The sequence below is a fragment of the Theropithecus gelada genome, chromosome 19 (genome assembly GCF_003255815.1).
Source record: "Theropithecus gelada isolate Dixy chromosome 19, Tgel_1.0, whole genome shotgun sequence".
NCBI classification, from domain to species: domain Eukaryota; kingdom Metazoa; phylum Chordata; class Mammalia; order Primates; family Cercopithecidae; genus Theropithecus; species Theropithecus gelada.
The window spans coordinates 29,879,807-29,894,182 of NC_037687.1; the positions used below are offsets into that span (position 1 = coordinate 29,879,807).

Here is a 14,376-nt window from a genome sequence, read left to right on the forward strand (position 1 = left end):
AAAAAAAAAAAAAAAAAAAAAAAAGAGTGATCTATAAGTAAAGGCTTTGTCACTCTCATTACATTGGAAAGATTTTTCTCTTATGTGTACTTCCTGTTTTTGTGTGAGTAATGATGAATGGAGGAAATTATTTCCATAGTTGTTAGAAATATGGGTTTGGGGCCTACAAGAAATTATTTGGGATGTTGAAACTGAGGAAGCATCATTGATAGACTTCTCAACTTGATTGCTAATTTCTCCTTTGCTCTGAAATGTGTGTAGTTCAGGCAGATGTGAATGAAAGCTTAATTCAAGCTTATTTTTAATAGGCTTCTTTCCAGCATGCCTTCGATTATATCGGTCTGTACTACCAGTCAACCATTTTATTTTTGTCATGGGTGTTTCATGGCTATTTCTTTCATCTTCTTGCCACTGAAACTCAAAGTTATGAATATCTTTCTCAATTTCCTGGAAGCAAAAATCTCCAGTGGGATGAATTTTATGTCTTTGCATTGTCCCTGTGTGATTCACTTCTGTATTGTCTTTTGCTATTGATGAGAACTCCTTCATCATGCATCTGGAATGGATATCTACAAAATGTAAACACCAATAGGTTTCCAATTAAGTATAGATGGTAAATAATACTGAACTGTATAAATATGACACTAAAAACAATACTCATTTTAAACTTCCCAAACATGATCTTCAAAGTTTAGGAACACAAAAGGGTAAGATTCTTTAATAAATAAAGGGCAATTACATGTACTTCAAATTGTTTTTAACTGAAGCCTACTCCCAATATCATGACGAAACACTGACAGGGCACAAACAAGTTTAAAAGGAGTATTTTTCCACTGTGACCCTAAAGTGTGAAACAGTTTGCAAAAAACATATCACTGTCACATCAAGAAAGAGAAAAATATATATTTTTCATATTTATAGCATATCTACTGTATACAAATGCTAAAGGGCCACACAATATACTATATTGGTAAATAATCAACAACAGGCTAATGTCACTCTGGGTGACAGAGCAAGACACTCTATCAAAAAGAAAAAATGAGAAAATACAAACATATGCAAGGGCGTATCCCCACTTCTGGAGGGAAGGTATCCTCACCCAGGGAGACCAGGTTCCTATAATTCTCCACCATCACGTCTCTGTATAAAGTCCTCTGAGTAGGGTCCAGGCATTTCCACTCCTCCTGAGAGAATTCTATGGCCACATCCCTGAATGTCAACAGACCCTGAAATGAAAACACATTTTAACCAAATGGTTATGGGAGGAGTTCTTATCTTTAGAAAAAATGAGGAGATGTGAAAGCATGGATTTAATTGCAGTGAATGTTCTGACAAATCCGAGTGAGGGATTTTCCACCACATTTTGTCTTACCAGTGTGTTTTGTTATACTTTTCCTTTTTTTGTTTCTTGTTTTTGTTTTTTTGAGATGGAGTCTCGCTCTGTCGCCCAGGCTGGAGTACTGTAGCGCATTCTCAGCTCACTGCAACCTCCACCTCCCAGGTTCAAGTGATTCTCTTGCCTCAGCCTCTTGAGTAGCCGGAATTGCAGCAGGTACCACCACGCCCGGGTAATTTTCATATTATTAGTAAAGATAGGGTTTCACCATGTTGGTCAGGCTTGTCTCAAATGCCTCACCTCATGATCCATCTGTCTCAGCATCTCAAAGTGCTGGGATTACAGGCATGAGCCACTGCACCCAGCCTTATTATACCTTTTGAGAGTTCATGATACCCTCTCGGTATGAATTTCTAATGTTTGTGTATAATACTAGAAATACAAACAAACAAAAAAAATCAATGCGGAGACTGGGGACGGTGGCTTATGCCTGTAATCCCAGCACTTTGGGAGGCCAAGGTGGGCAGATCACCTGAGGTCGGCGGTTCAAGACCCGCCTGACAAATTGGAGAAAGTCCATCTCTACTAAAAAAACAAACAACAACAACCAAAAAAAATTAGCCAGGCGTGGTGGCACATGCCAGTAATCCCAGCTACTCGCGTGACTGAGGCAGGAGAACCGCTTGCAGCTGGGAGGCAGAGGTTGCAGTGAGCCGAGATCATGCCATTGCACTGCAGCCTGGGTAACAGGAGTGAAACTGTATCTCAAAAAAAAAAAAAAAAAAAAAAAAAATCAACGGAGGCTTCCCGTTACAGAAATGTTAGAAACATTTTTTGTATGTGTGTGTGTGTGAGATGGAATATCACTCTGTCACCGAGGCTGGAGTGCAATGGCCCAATCTCAGCTCACTGCAAACTCCACCTTTCAGGTTAAAGCAATTCTCCTGCCTTAGCCTCCTGAGTACGTGAGATTACAGGCACATGTCACCACACCCAACTAATTTCTGTGCTTTTTAGAGAAACGAGGTTTCACCATACTGGCAACTTGGTCTCAAACTGCTGACTTCGTGATCTGCCTGACTCAGCCTCTCAAAGCGGTAGGATTACAGGCGTGACCCACATCGCGCAGCCCAGAAGCTTTTATTGACACACCAAATGACATTCAGTATGTAGATGACACAGAGTATGAGTGATGTCTTTAGAGATGACAACATCCACAGTGAAAGATCAGAAGCTAAAATTCAGCCAGGCACGGTGGCACAAGCCTGTTATCCTAGCTACCCGGGAGACTGAGGCAGGAGAACTGCTTGATCCTGGGAGGCAGAGGTTTCAGTGATCCAAAATCACGCCACTGCACTCCAGCCTGGGCAACAGAGACTCCATCTCAAAAAAAAGAAAATTAGCCGGGCATGGTGGCAGGCACCTGTGGTTCCAGCTACTTGGGAGCCTGATGTAGTAGAATGGCTTGAGCCCGAGGGTGGAAGTTGCAGTGAGCTAACATCGCGCCACTGTGCTCCAGCCTGGGCAACACAGTGAGACCCAGTGTCAAAGTAAAATAAAATACATGAAAACTAAATTACTCAAAGCACAGAAATTCATTACACATATATATGTCCACAAAATAATAAAATCTACACAAATTCACAAAAAAACTAGATGTTGCCACGTGTGGGGGCTCATGCCTGTAATCCCAGCACTGTAGGAGGCCGAGGTGGGCAGATCACAAGGTCAGGAGTTCGAGACCAGCCTGGCCAACATAGTGAAACTTTGTCTCTACCACAAAAACCAAAAATTAGCCAGGTGTGGTGGCACGTGCCTGTAGTCCCAGCTACTCAGGAGGCTGAAGCAGGAGAATCACTTGAATTTGGGAAGCAGAAGTTGCAGAAAGCCGAGACTATACCATTAAACTCTCACCTGGGTGACAGAGAATACAAAGCATTGTCACTTCCCCTAGATTTTTAAAATATAAAAGATGTTCAAAATATATACATTTGTGTGCATATATATGTATGTATACGTGTTTGTGTATACTTGTGTGTGTAGGTGTGTATATATAGAAAGGTTTTAAAAACATAAAAAGTACCAAGTTTTAACTGAAGAGGAATCTCACCTTGGTGAAAGAGGATACACTGGCAGTTGGGGTCAGGGGGGAATCTTGTCAGATCTAAGAAAACAGGGAATGCCCCTTCCTAAAAGAAGCAATCACCCTTTCACCTGCCTGACCTACAGGAATCGTCAGATATTTGTAGTAACGCAGGTGTGCACAGAGGTAACCACTATGGCACTCCTTATATGGGGAAAAATCACAAAGGACCCACATGTCATTCAGCCAATTTCCAATGCAAATACCAAAGAGCAAGCTAGCCGTGTTTACTAACATGACAACATGTAAATTTTCACAACCAGTAGGATCAAGTATTAAACTAAAATATTTACTGGAACACAAAGAAGAAAACAACAGACACTGGGGTCTACTTGAGGGTGGAGGGTGGGAGGAAAAACAGAAGCTGAAAAAATAACTACTGGAGGTTAGGTGCAGTGACTCACGCCTGTAATCCCAGCACTTTGGGAGGCCGAGGCGGGTAGATCACCAGAAGTCAGGAGTTCAAGACCAGCCTGGCCAACATGGTGAAACCCTGTCTCTACTAAAAATACAAAAATTAGCCAGGTATGGTGGCAGGCACCTGTAACTTCAGCTACTTGGGAAGCTGAGGCAGAAGAATAGCTTGAACCCAGGAGGTGGAGGTTGCAGTGAGCTGAGATCATGCCATTATACTCCAGCCTGGGCAACAAGAGCAAAACTCAGTCTCCAAAAAATACATAAATAAAAAATAACTATTGGGTATGGGGCTTAATATCAGAGTGATGAAATAATCTGTAAAACAAACCCCGATGACACTAGTTTACCTATGTAACAAACCTTCACATGTAGCCATGTAGCTGCAAACCTAAAGTAAAAACATAAATATAAAAAAAAATTTTTTTTTAATTTACTGCTGAATTTTTTCTAAAGTCTCATAACAATGCAGAAACTTGCTCTGACACATGGCACAGAACTGGCAGTAGCGGCTCCCCAGTGAAATTAGAAAAAGAATGGAGGATGTAACAGGGAAAGAAGATGCTTTATGGCCAAGGGTCTAAGCTGCAGCTTCGCTTTCAGTTTTACCACAAAACATATATATATCATGTGATGATATATTTAAGGCCGGGTGTGGTAGATCATGCCTGTAATCCCAGCATTTTGGGAGGCCAAGGCAGGCGGATCACCTGAGGTCAGGAGTTCGAGACCAGCTTGGCCAACATGGAGAAACCTCGTCTCAACTAAAAATAAAAAAATTAGCCGTGTGTGGTGGTGCATTCCTGTAATCCCAGCTACTCAGGAGGCTGAGGTAGGAAAATCACTTGAACCCAGGAGGCAAAGGTTGCAGTTAGCCAAGATCACATCACAGCACTCCAGCCTGGGCAATAGAGCAAGACTCTGTCTCAAGAAAAAATAAATTATGTGTGTGTGTGTGTGTGTGTGTGTGTGTGTGTGTGTGTGTAGTTGGTGGGGCTGGGCACTTTGGCTCATGCCTGTAAACCCAGCACTCCATGAGGCTTAGGTGGGCAGATCATCTGAGGTCAGAAGTTCAAGACAAACCTGGGCAACATGGTGAGACTCCGTCACTACTAAACACACAACAACATTAGCTGGGCGTGGTGGTGCGTGCCTCTAATCCCAGCTACTCTGGAGGCTGAGGCAGGAGAATCTCTTGAACCTGTGAGTTGGAGGTTGTCGTGAGCTAAGATCATGACACTGCACTCCAGCCTGGGTGACAGAGAAGGATTTCGTATATTTAAAATATAATAATATTCTAATAATATTATAATAATAACTATAAGTGGAATGGGAATATGGCTCCATCCTCTAGGATAAAAAAGAAGTATTGCTCTCATACTTGAGAAAAATTATAACCATTTTTACCAAAGACACCTGTTACACAAGCCTCTCCACAGTAACACCACAGTCTCCATGAGCCTAATGTGCTAAGAATAATGAATCTCCTGCTATTATTTAGGTTGACTTCATATGCTTAAAATAATGATGGAATAAAACATCTTGTATCATTTATTTCTGTGTATGAACTTTCCATTCTAATTAGTAAGATTTTTGGAGTCATAAACACAGTAACTCACTCAATTACCTAAAAATGTAGTATAAAATCAGGGAGAAAAGATTTCCCATTATTGGTCACCTTTTCTAGAATTTACAATGTATTCTGTGCACATGAACACGTGACTTCCATTGGCAGCTGCTCTACTCCTGGTCCACAGAGGGCTGACAGTGCATCCCGATGTGGTCCCTGAACAATCCCTGCTGCCCAACAGCACTCACACCACGGGACCCTCACCCCGTCTCCATCCATGTCTGGTGTGAGCCCTTCCCAGGCCCATGCCCAGTGCTGCCTCTTCCCAAGTTCATGTCACTGGGTCATTAGAGATGGAATCTAAGCGAGATGAGAGGGACTGAGGGAAGGCATGGGTGAGGGTGAGCAAACCTGTCAGGCAGGACGCTTCAGACTCAGAGAAGATTCCCAACTCCAAGGCCCAGCGTTTCTGAAAGGAAGGAGACAGAACAATCCACCGAAATATCATCTCACCTGAGGAGGAGCCATCCCTGACTCCTTTGCTTTCCTCTTCCTCTTCCGAGTTTCTTCCTCAGGGTTTCTTCCTCATGTACCAAGTCTTTAGAAGTCAATCTTGAATGTTAAAAATATGTTGTTGATTGCTCAGAATCAACACACCCACTCTCTGTAACACAATGACGAATACAAAGGAGACCTCACCCTGAGGAAATATGGTCCCCTCTACTGCCCACTGCAGCAGGGATGACAGGAAAACTACATGAATTTTGAGCCCTTTCTTCAGAACCTGCTTCCCTCCTGGAGAAGCCCACACACACGCTGCAGCAGTGGGAGCTGGGTTGGAATGAGCTCCCCTTTAGGACACAGACGCAGCCCTGACCAAACCCCACACAGAGGCTGGATGTGGTGGTTCATGCCTGTTATCACAGCACTCAGAGGCCAAGGCAGGTGGATTGCTTGAGCTCAGGAGTTCGAAACCAGCCTGGGTAATACAGTAAAACCCCATCTGTACTAAAACTACCTAAATTTTGCCAGGTGTGGTGGTGCACGTCTGTGGGTCTTTGGGCCCAGCTACTCAGGAGTCTGATGTGAGAGGATCGCTTGAGCCCAGGGGCGGAGGTTGCAGTGAGCCAAGATTGCATCACTGCACTCCAGCCTGGTGACAAGAGTGAGATTTATCTTAAAAACAAAAAAGCCCAGGTGTGGTGGCTCACGCCTGTAATTTCAACACTTTGGGAGAGCCAGGCGGGCAGATCACTTGAGGTCAGGAGTTGGAAACCAGCCTGGCCAACATGGCAGAACTCCATCTGTACTAAAAATACAAAAATAAGATGGGTGTGCTGGTGTGGGCCTGTAGAACCAGCTACTCGGAAGGCTGAGGTAGGAGAATCACTTGAACCCTGGCAGGGGAGGCTGCAGTGAGCTGAGATCATGCCATTGCATTCCAGCCTGGGTGACAGAGTGAGACTCCGTCTCAAAAAAATAAAAATGAAAAATAATCTGGAGAAAGCAGGGAAGGATAGTCTGCTGGTTTGCCATTTTGATCCCTGGCACAGATAGTTCCTCTATTTTTGCCCCCAGTCATATAGTATACGCTTAATAGCTACTGAGTGAGTGAATGAATAAGAGTGATACTAGTATGTCCTCTCTGGGGTCTCATGTGTACCAGGGTCCTGTTTGACTTTGGAATGGTCTTCATCTTGACGGGGGAGATGAGCAGGAACAGCTGAGGGGGACAGCCTAGGGTCCCTCACCCAGACCAGTCTGCTTGCCCAACAGGTGGGAAGAACAAGTGTATGTTCACCCAGAAATACATCTGGCGGATCTAAGGGGTCGCTGCCTGACCCTGAGCGAACCCACATTGGCAATTAAAGACCCTAAATTAAAAACCTTCCTGGGGCTGGGTGCAGTGGCTCATGCCTAAAATGTCAACACTTTAAGAGGCTGAGGCAGGCAGATCGCCTGAGGTCAGGAGTTCAAGACCAGCCTGACCAACATGGAGAAACCCCATCTCTACTAAAGATACAAAATTAGCCGGGTGTGGTGGTGCACGCCTGTAATCCCAGCTACTCGGGAGGCTGAGGGAGGAGAACAGCTTGAACCCGGGAAGTAGAGGTTGCGGTTAGCAGAGTTCATGCCATTGCACTCCAGCCTGGGCAACAAGAGCAAAACTCCATGTCAAAATAAATAAATAAATACAGACATACATACAGACGTATATACATACATACATAAAGTAGTTCCTTGATATATTTATCAAGTACACGTTGAAACAACCTAAAATCATGTATCAGGTACTAGAAAATGTTTTCAATATATGATACAGACTGGAAAGCATGCAGTCCCCAGTGTAAACTGAATACAATAAATTTCATAAACTATTTTAAAATGGTTAAAAAATACATCTAATGAATTGTGGGGACAAAGGAGAAAATTTTGAACACATATCATAGTTACAAAACAATGATGTGAGCTCATAAGATTCTACCAAAGCTTGAGAAGATTTATTTTATATTTTATTTTATTTTATTTATTTTATTTTATTTTGAGACGGAGTCTCGCTCTGTCGCCCAGGTTGAAACGCAGTGGCGCGATCTCAGCTCACTGCAACCTGCGCCTCCCGGGTTCAAGGGATTCTCCTGCCTCAACCTCCTGAGTAGCTGGGAGTAAGATTACAGGCGCCTGCCACCACACCGAGCTAATTTCTGTATTTTAGTCGAGACGAGGTTTCACCATGTTGGCTAGGCTGATCTCGAACTCCTGACCTCAGGTGATCCGCCCACCTCGGCCTCCCAATGGGAGGCCGGTGCGGCTGGATCGCTTGAGCCCTGGAGTTGGAGACCAAGCTGGGCAACAAGGCGAAAGCCCGTCTCTAATCAACAATACAAAAATTAGCGCGGTGTGGTGGCGCGTGGCTGTGGTCCCAACTACTTTGGAGGCTAAGGTGGGAGAATCCCTCTAGCCCAGGATGTTGACGATGCAGTGAGCTGTGATCCTGTCACCGCTCTCCCGCCTGGGCAACAGAGACCCATCTCCAATAAGAAAGAAGAAAAAGGAAACACATGGGTCCTGGGTCTGGGGGCAGGGAATCTAAGGCCAATTAACCCGAACTTTCCAAAACTAGGCCAAAAGGAAAAACCCCATCTTTCCATCCGGAGCAACAAAGAATCAAAGGCTGCTCTCCCTACCGCCCTGCCCCTTCAACCACGTCTCAGATGGAAAGGGAAAGAGCCCAGGAGTGGCCAAGGCCAAGCACCGGCCACCCCTCCATCTGCATAGGGCACCCATCTGCATAGGGCACAGGGCATAGGGCATAGATAAGGGGTAGCCCATAGAGACCTCAAAAGAAATACTTTAAGCCCCAAAAACTTTGTAAACAGGGCCCTGGAGACGCTCGCTCGGGCCCACTCCTCCCTGTGGAGTGCTGTCTTGATTGATAAATTCCTGCTATCGCCGCTTCGTTCTTTTGTGACTTTGGGCGAGTTATTATTATTATTATTATTATTATTTTTCATTCTATGTTCAACAGCGAAGAACCTGGAAACCTCAAACTCAAAGCCCGCCTTCCGGTAACAACAGGGACAGAACGGGATAAGAGGGTTGCCTCCAAGAAGAGCATGTTTTCCAAGGGTTGGAATTGGGGAGCAGCAGGGCCCGGCACGAGGGGGGAGGTGGAGGGCGACGGCGCCTTCAGACCACGGTGGGGTCTGCAGGACCCCAGGACCAGGCAGAGAACGCAGCTTCCCCGGGACTGGGGCTGCCGCGGTGCGCTCCAGGCGCCGACAAGAGCGAGGCTGAAGCGCCCAGGGCGGAATTCAGCTCGCGGGTGAGGACTTGAAACAGCGCAAGGCGGGAGGACGGGTCAGGAAGAGTTTTGCGAAGGAAATTTTCGCGATAGGAGGTGTCTTCACGGCCCCACTGCAGAAAGACCGGGGATGGGACCAGCCTCAGGGCGACTTTAAACTCAGAAGGAAGGGACTCACGAACTCCCACTTGGATGTCTCAACTTGCTCTGGGTTGAGAAAGTCGCGCCGGAATTTCCGGGTCTGTGCGAACCCCACCTCCCTGGTATAGCAGCACCAGAGAATTGGGAAGCGCAACGCCGCGGTGCAACCCTCAGGCCACACCATCCGCTTCCGGGTCTGTGCCAATCAGCGCAGGACAGAAGCCAGACCTAGGCGGAACCCCCAGGAGGTGGACGGGGTATGATTGAGGAGGGGGCGAGGGAGAGTGACAAGGGGCCTGGCGCCCGGGAGAAGAGTCCAGGGTTGTGAGGCGTCCGCGGGGGCGGGGCCTGCGCTTTTCTCCATCTCGCTCCCCGCGCATCAGTTTTCCGGGTTTTGGAGACGAAACCCGCCAGTGAGGCTGGAGCAGCTCAGCAGTCATGGAAATAGTACCTCCCTGAGAAGTCGACGTGGGGCGATAATTGGATCCAGGAAAGTTCCTTGCTATTGAAATTAATTTTACCAATTTAATTTCAAAGCCTTTAAGTTGTCTAGGGCAGGAAGGCAAGCTAGAATGCGAAATGCAAAGGCTTCGCTGAGCGAAACGTACAATTTCATGCCGATGGCCCACAGAACAGAAGAGAAATCCTCCTCCTTTCTATTCTCCATTTACTGGGGTGGGAGACTCCAGCCTGTGCTCAGCTCCAGAGACTTCCCTAGGGCCACCCCATGGGGTTCAGAGCGGACGGCCCAGACCTAGGAAGAGTGAGGTCACCACCTGATGCTTAAACACAACAGGGATGCGGGGGAGGTGGGTGGAGTCTGGGGTCCCAGCTACTCAGGAAGCAGGAGCAAGAAGATCGCTGAACGCAGAGGTCCAGCCTGGCCAAAGACCCTCTACCCCAGAGCTCCCTCCTCCGTCTCAATAAGAAAAAAGGTGATTAAAAAAAAAAAAAAAAAAAAAAAAAAAAAAAAAAAATATATATATATATATATATATATATATATATATATAAATTGCCCAGTTGTTCCTTACATTTGTTATTTCACGCTGCACTTAAAATGAACTATTCTTGTGGAAAAGAGTCAAACTCAGTAAAATATTTTGAGAGGTTTATTCTGAGCTAAATATGAATGACAATCAGGAGGTCCTGAGAACATGTGCCCAAGGTAATGGGGAACAGCTTGTTCTTAGACATTTTAGGGAAGCATTAGACATCAATCAAACACATTTAAGAAATACATTGCTTTGGCTCAGAGAAATGGGACAACTCAAAGCGGGTCTTCCAGGCTATAGGTAAATTGAAACATTTTCTGATTGACAGCTGGTTGAGTTTGTCTAAATACCTGGGATCAATAGCAGAAATGTCAGGTTAAGACAGAAGATTGTGGAGACAAAGGTTGTTTTGAAGTCTTCTACTGGCTGCCTTAGAGACAATAGATGACAAATGTTTTCTATTCAGACCTTTAAAAGGTGCTAGCTTCTTTCTTAATCTCTTCAGGATTGGGAGGGCCTAGAAGAAAAAGATCTAGCTATGTTAGAGATTCTTTACAGATGCACATGTACCCCTCACAAAGGACAGCTTTGCAGGACCATTTCAAAATATGGCAAAGAAACATGTTTTGGGGTAAAATATTTTGACTTTCTTTGTCACGTTATTCCAGAGTCAGACTGGAAATAAGACAGGATATATAGGACTAAATAAAACCATCTGATGAGTATTTATGGTTTGTAGGGCATGCCTCCCCAGATTCCTCAGATAGGAATTTAGGCAAGATAAAAAAATCAGACCTTAGTCCTCATTCTCAAACTTTTTTTTTTTTACATTTCTTCCTGCAATATATTTAAGCGATAAATGTTGACAACATATCAATTCCTAAATGTAATATTCACTTTACGTGCCTTCTGAAAATAAGTACAAAATGTACTTTTTATCTTCAAGCTGTTCTTTTTTTTTTTTTTTCCCCCTAGAAACAGGACCTAGTTCTGTCACCCAGGATGGAATGCAGTGGTGGGAACGCTGCTCACTGCAACCTCAACCTCTGGGGCTCAAGCAATCCTCCCACTACACCTCCCAACTAGCTGGGGCCACAGGCCCTCACCACCATGCCTGGATAATTTTTTAACATTTTGTAGAGTCAGGGTTCCACTACGATGCTCAGGCTAGCCTTGAACTCCTGGACTCAAGCAATCCTCCCACCTTTGCTTCCCAAAGTGCTGGGATTACAGGTGAACCACCACACCCATCCAATTGTAATCTATTTTAGGTGTTTTCTTTATTGTTCTTGCCTGAGTGTTCTATCAGGTGTGAATAATAAAGGCTGTAAAATAGGCAGTCTTCAAACATTGGGATTTATTTTCATATAGAGAATAATTATGAGATATTACTAAGGATACATCCCAGTCAGGTTATTCTGTTTTACGTGGGCCCTGAAGAAAATATAACTAAATTACAAAATTGGCTGGGCGCCGCGCCTCCTGCCTGTAATCCCAGCACTTTGGCAAGCCTAGGCGAATGGATCACCCTGAGGTCAGGAGTTCGAGGTCAGCCTGGCCAACACGGCGAAACCCCATCTGTACTAAAAATACAAAAATTAGCTGGGCATGGTGGCACACGCCTGTAATCCCAGATACTCAAGAGGGTGAGGCAGGAGAATCGCTTGAGCCCAGGCAGCGGAGGTTGCGGTGAGCTGAGATCTCACATTTGCACTCCAGCCTGGCCAACAGAGTGAGACTGCATCTCAAAAAAAGAAAAAAAAAAAATTATAAACTTTTAAATCACCTCATTTCTGCATGCAATAATTTTATGGCAATATCTGTAAGTTAACATGTACTATGAACTCTATTTTTCACTCATATCCCTAGTTATCAAAGGTTTCATTTATCAAACACTAGTAATTAGCTAAAACATAATTACGTTTAGGAAGAAATTAGCATATCCAAAATATTAGCAAGTTTGAAAAAGCATAATGTGGCCAGGGGTGGCAGCTCGTGCATGTAGTTCCAGCATGATGGGAGGCTAAAGCAGAAAGATAGTTAGTGGCCAAGAGTTGGAGGCAAGCCCAGGCAACATGGTGAAACCTCATCTTTATATTTTAAATATTTATTTATTCATTCATCTTGGAGATGGAGTTTTGTTCTTATTGCTTAGGCTGGAGTGCAGTGGTGTGGTTTTGGCTGACCACAACCTCTGCCTCCTGGGTTCACGTGACTCTCCTGCCTCAGCCTCCCGAGTAGCAGGTATTACAGGCATATGCCACCATGTCTGACTAATTCTCTACTTTTACTAGAGAAGGGGTATCTCCATGTTAGTCAGGCTGGTCTCGAACTCCTGACCTCAGTGATCCGCCCACTGAGGCCTCCCAAAGTGCCGGGATTAGAGGCCTGAGCCATTGTACCCAGCCTCTATGTAGCTTTTTAAAAAATCCTTGTAGCTATCTTGTTTACGAATAAAATTGGAGGAAGGTTTGCCTGACACTGTTCCCAGCTTGACTTTTCTCTTTGACTTAGTAATTTTTAGTTTCTTTCACAAGCTTCTGACAGACATAATGCTTTGATACACTGATATTGCTTTATATAGATTTTCCAGAACAGTAAAGTCCAAGGGTCTGTCATGAACTGGGTTAGTGGAGGCAAGAAGATTCCCAGAAGACTCCTGGTCTCAAGCAAACCTCACACCTCAGCCTCCCAATGTGTGACGAACACAAGTGTGATCCACTGAGCCCAGTGGAGTCTCCATCTCAAAAAAAAAAAAAAAAAAAGCAATACAGGAGTTAAGGTACTCTATGGAATTACATCATTTGACTTTTTTTTGGAAATGAAAAGTCTGACGTATTTATTACTGAACCCAGCCAACCAACGTGTTCATAACAGATTCAGAGAGAAAAAAATGTATTCCCAATAAAACATGTCCCACTCTTCAGATAGTGGTGACATTTTCTGCTTGATATGGTAACGTGATTGTAATGCTCAGACAGTATAAATATGTATGTCATCTCATGTGCAATTCCTTATAGACCCAGCTTGGCTCTTCTCCAGTGTCTTCTTTTAAAGTTGTACCTGATTTTATTACCAGTTTTCATCTGAATCCACTGGGGAATGGAACGATTTTGCTTTTTTTCTTGGCCAGGAATCACTTAATCCTGAAAGTCTTATGAGAAGATATGGCTAGAAGTGGAGTCAAGTACAAACCACGATGGCAGACAAAGGAAGAGAAGGGGCTTGATATTTATTATTATTATTATTATTTTGAGAGAAAGTTTCACTCTTGTTGCCCAGGCTGGAGTGCAATGGCATCATCTCGGTTCACTGCAACTTCCGCCTCCTGGGTTTAAGCGATTCTCCCACCTCAGCCTCCCGAGGAGCTGGGATTACAGGTGCCCACCACCATACCTAGCTAATTTTTATATTTTTAGTAGAGATGGCACTTCACCATGTTAACCAGCCTGTTCTCAACCTCTTGACTATTGTTTCTGCTGTTAGCTATCAGTCCTCTTCACTGCAGCACAAACAAGATTATTGTTTTTCCGTGAAACTGATGTGGATGGTCTGCCTGCTGCTCCATACATAACCTTCAACATTGTCTTCTCACAACTCAAAATGAGTTATCCATTTACAAACTGTTGATTTCTTTTGGGCATCGTCCCCATAACCTTTTCATAAAGCATCAATGATATCATTATTCGTCTACCCAAACTTTACCATAAGTATTCTTTTTTTGAGACATGATGGAGAGCAGTGGCAAGATCACAGTTCACTGCAGCCTCGACCTCCCAGGCTCATGCCATCCTTTGGCTGCAGACTCCACAGTAGCTGGCCCTGCAGGTATGTGCCACCATGCCCAGCAAATTTTTGTATTTTTTTGTATAGAAAGGGTTTTCACCATGTTACCCAGGCTGGTCCTGAATACCCAGGCTCATGTGACACACCTGTCTCGGCCTCTGAAAGTGCTGGGATTACAGACCTGAGACA

The 14,376-nt window shown here is 44.5% G+C and overlaps 1 protein-coding gene across 1 annotated transcript in view; it reads right to left on the minus strand.

Annotated features, from left to right (window-relative positions):
• The window catches only part of LOC112612455 (zinc finger protein 813-like), a 7,572-nt gene extending 1,566 nt beyond the window's left edge, over positions 1 to 6,006 (minus strand). Inside the window, exons 1-3 of the mRNA XM_025367028.1 lie at positions 5,977 to 6,006; positions 1,100 to 1,226; positions 39 to 569 (exon numbers count right to left, since the gene is read on the minus strand). Coding sequence (XP_025222813.1) covers positions 39 to 569; positions 1,100 to 1,226; positions 5,977 to 5,991 — 673 coding nt within the window. The 5' untranslated portion in view covers positions 5,992 to 6,006. The remainder of the gene's footprint in view (positions 1 to 38; positions 570 to 1,099; positions 1,227 to 5,976) is intronic.
• Positions 6,007 to 14,376: the final 8,370 nt, after the last annotated feature.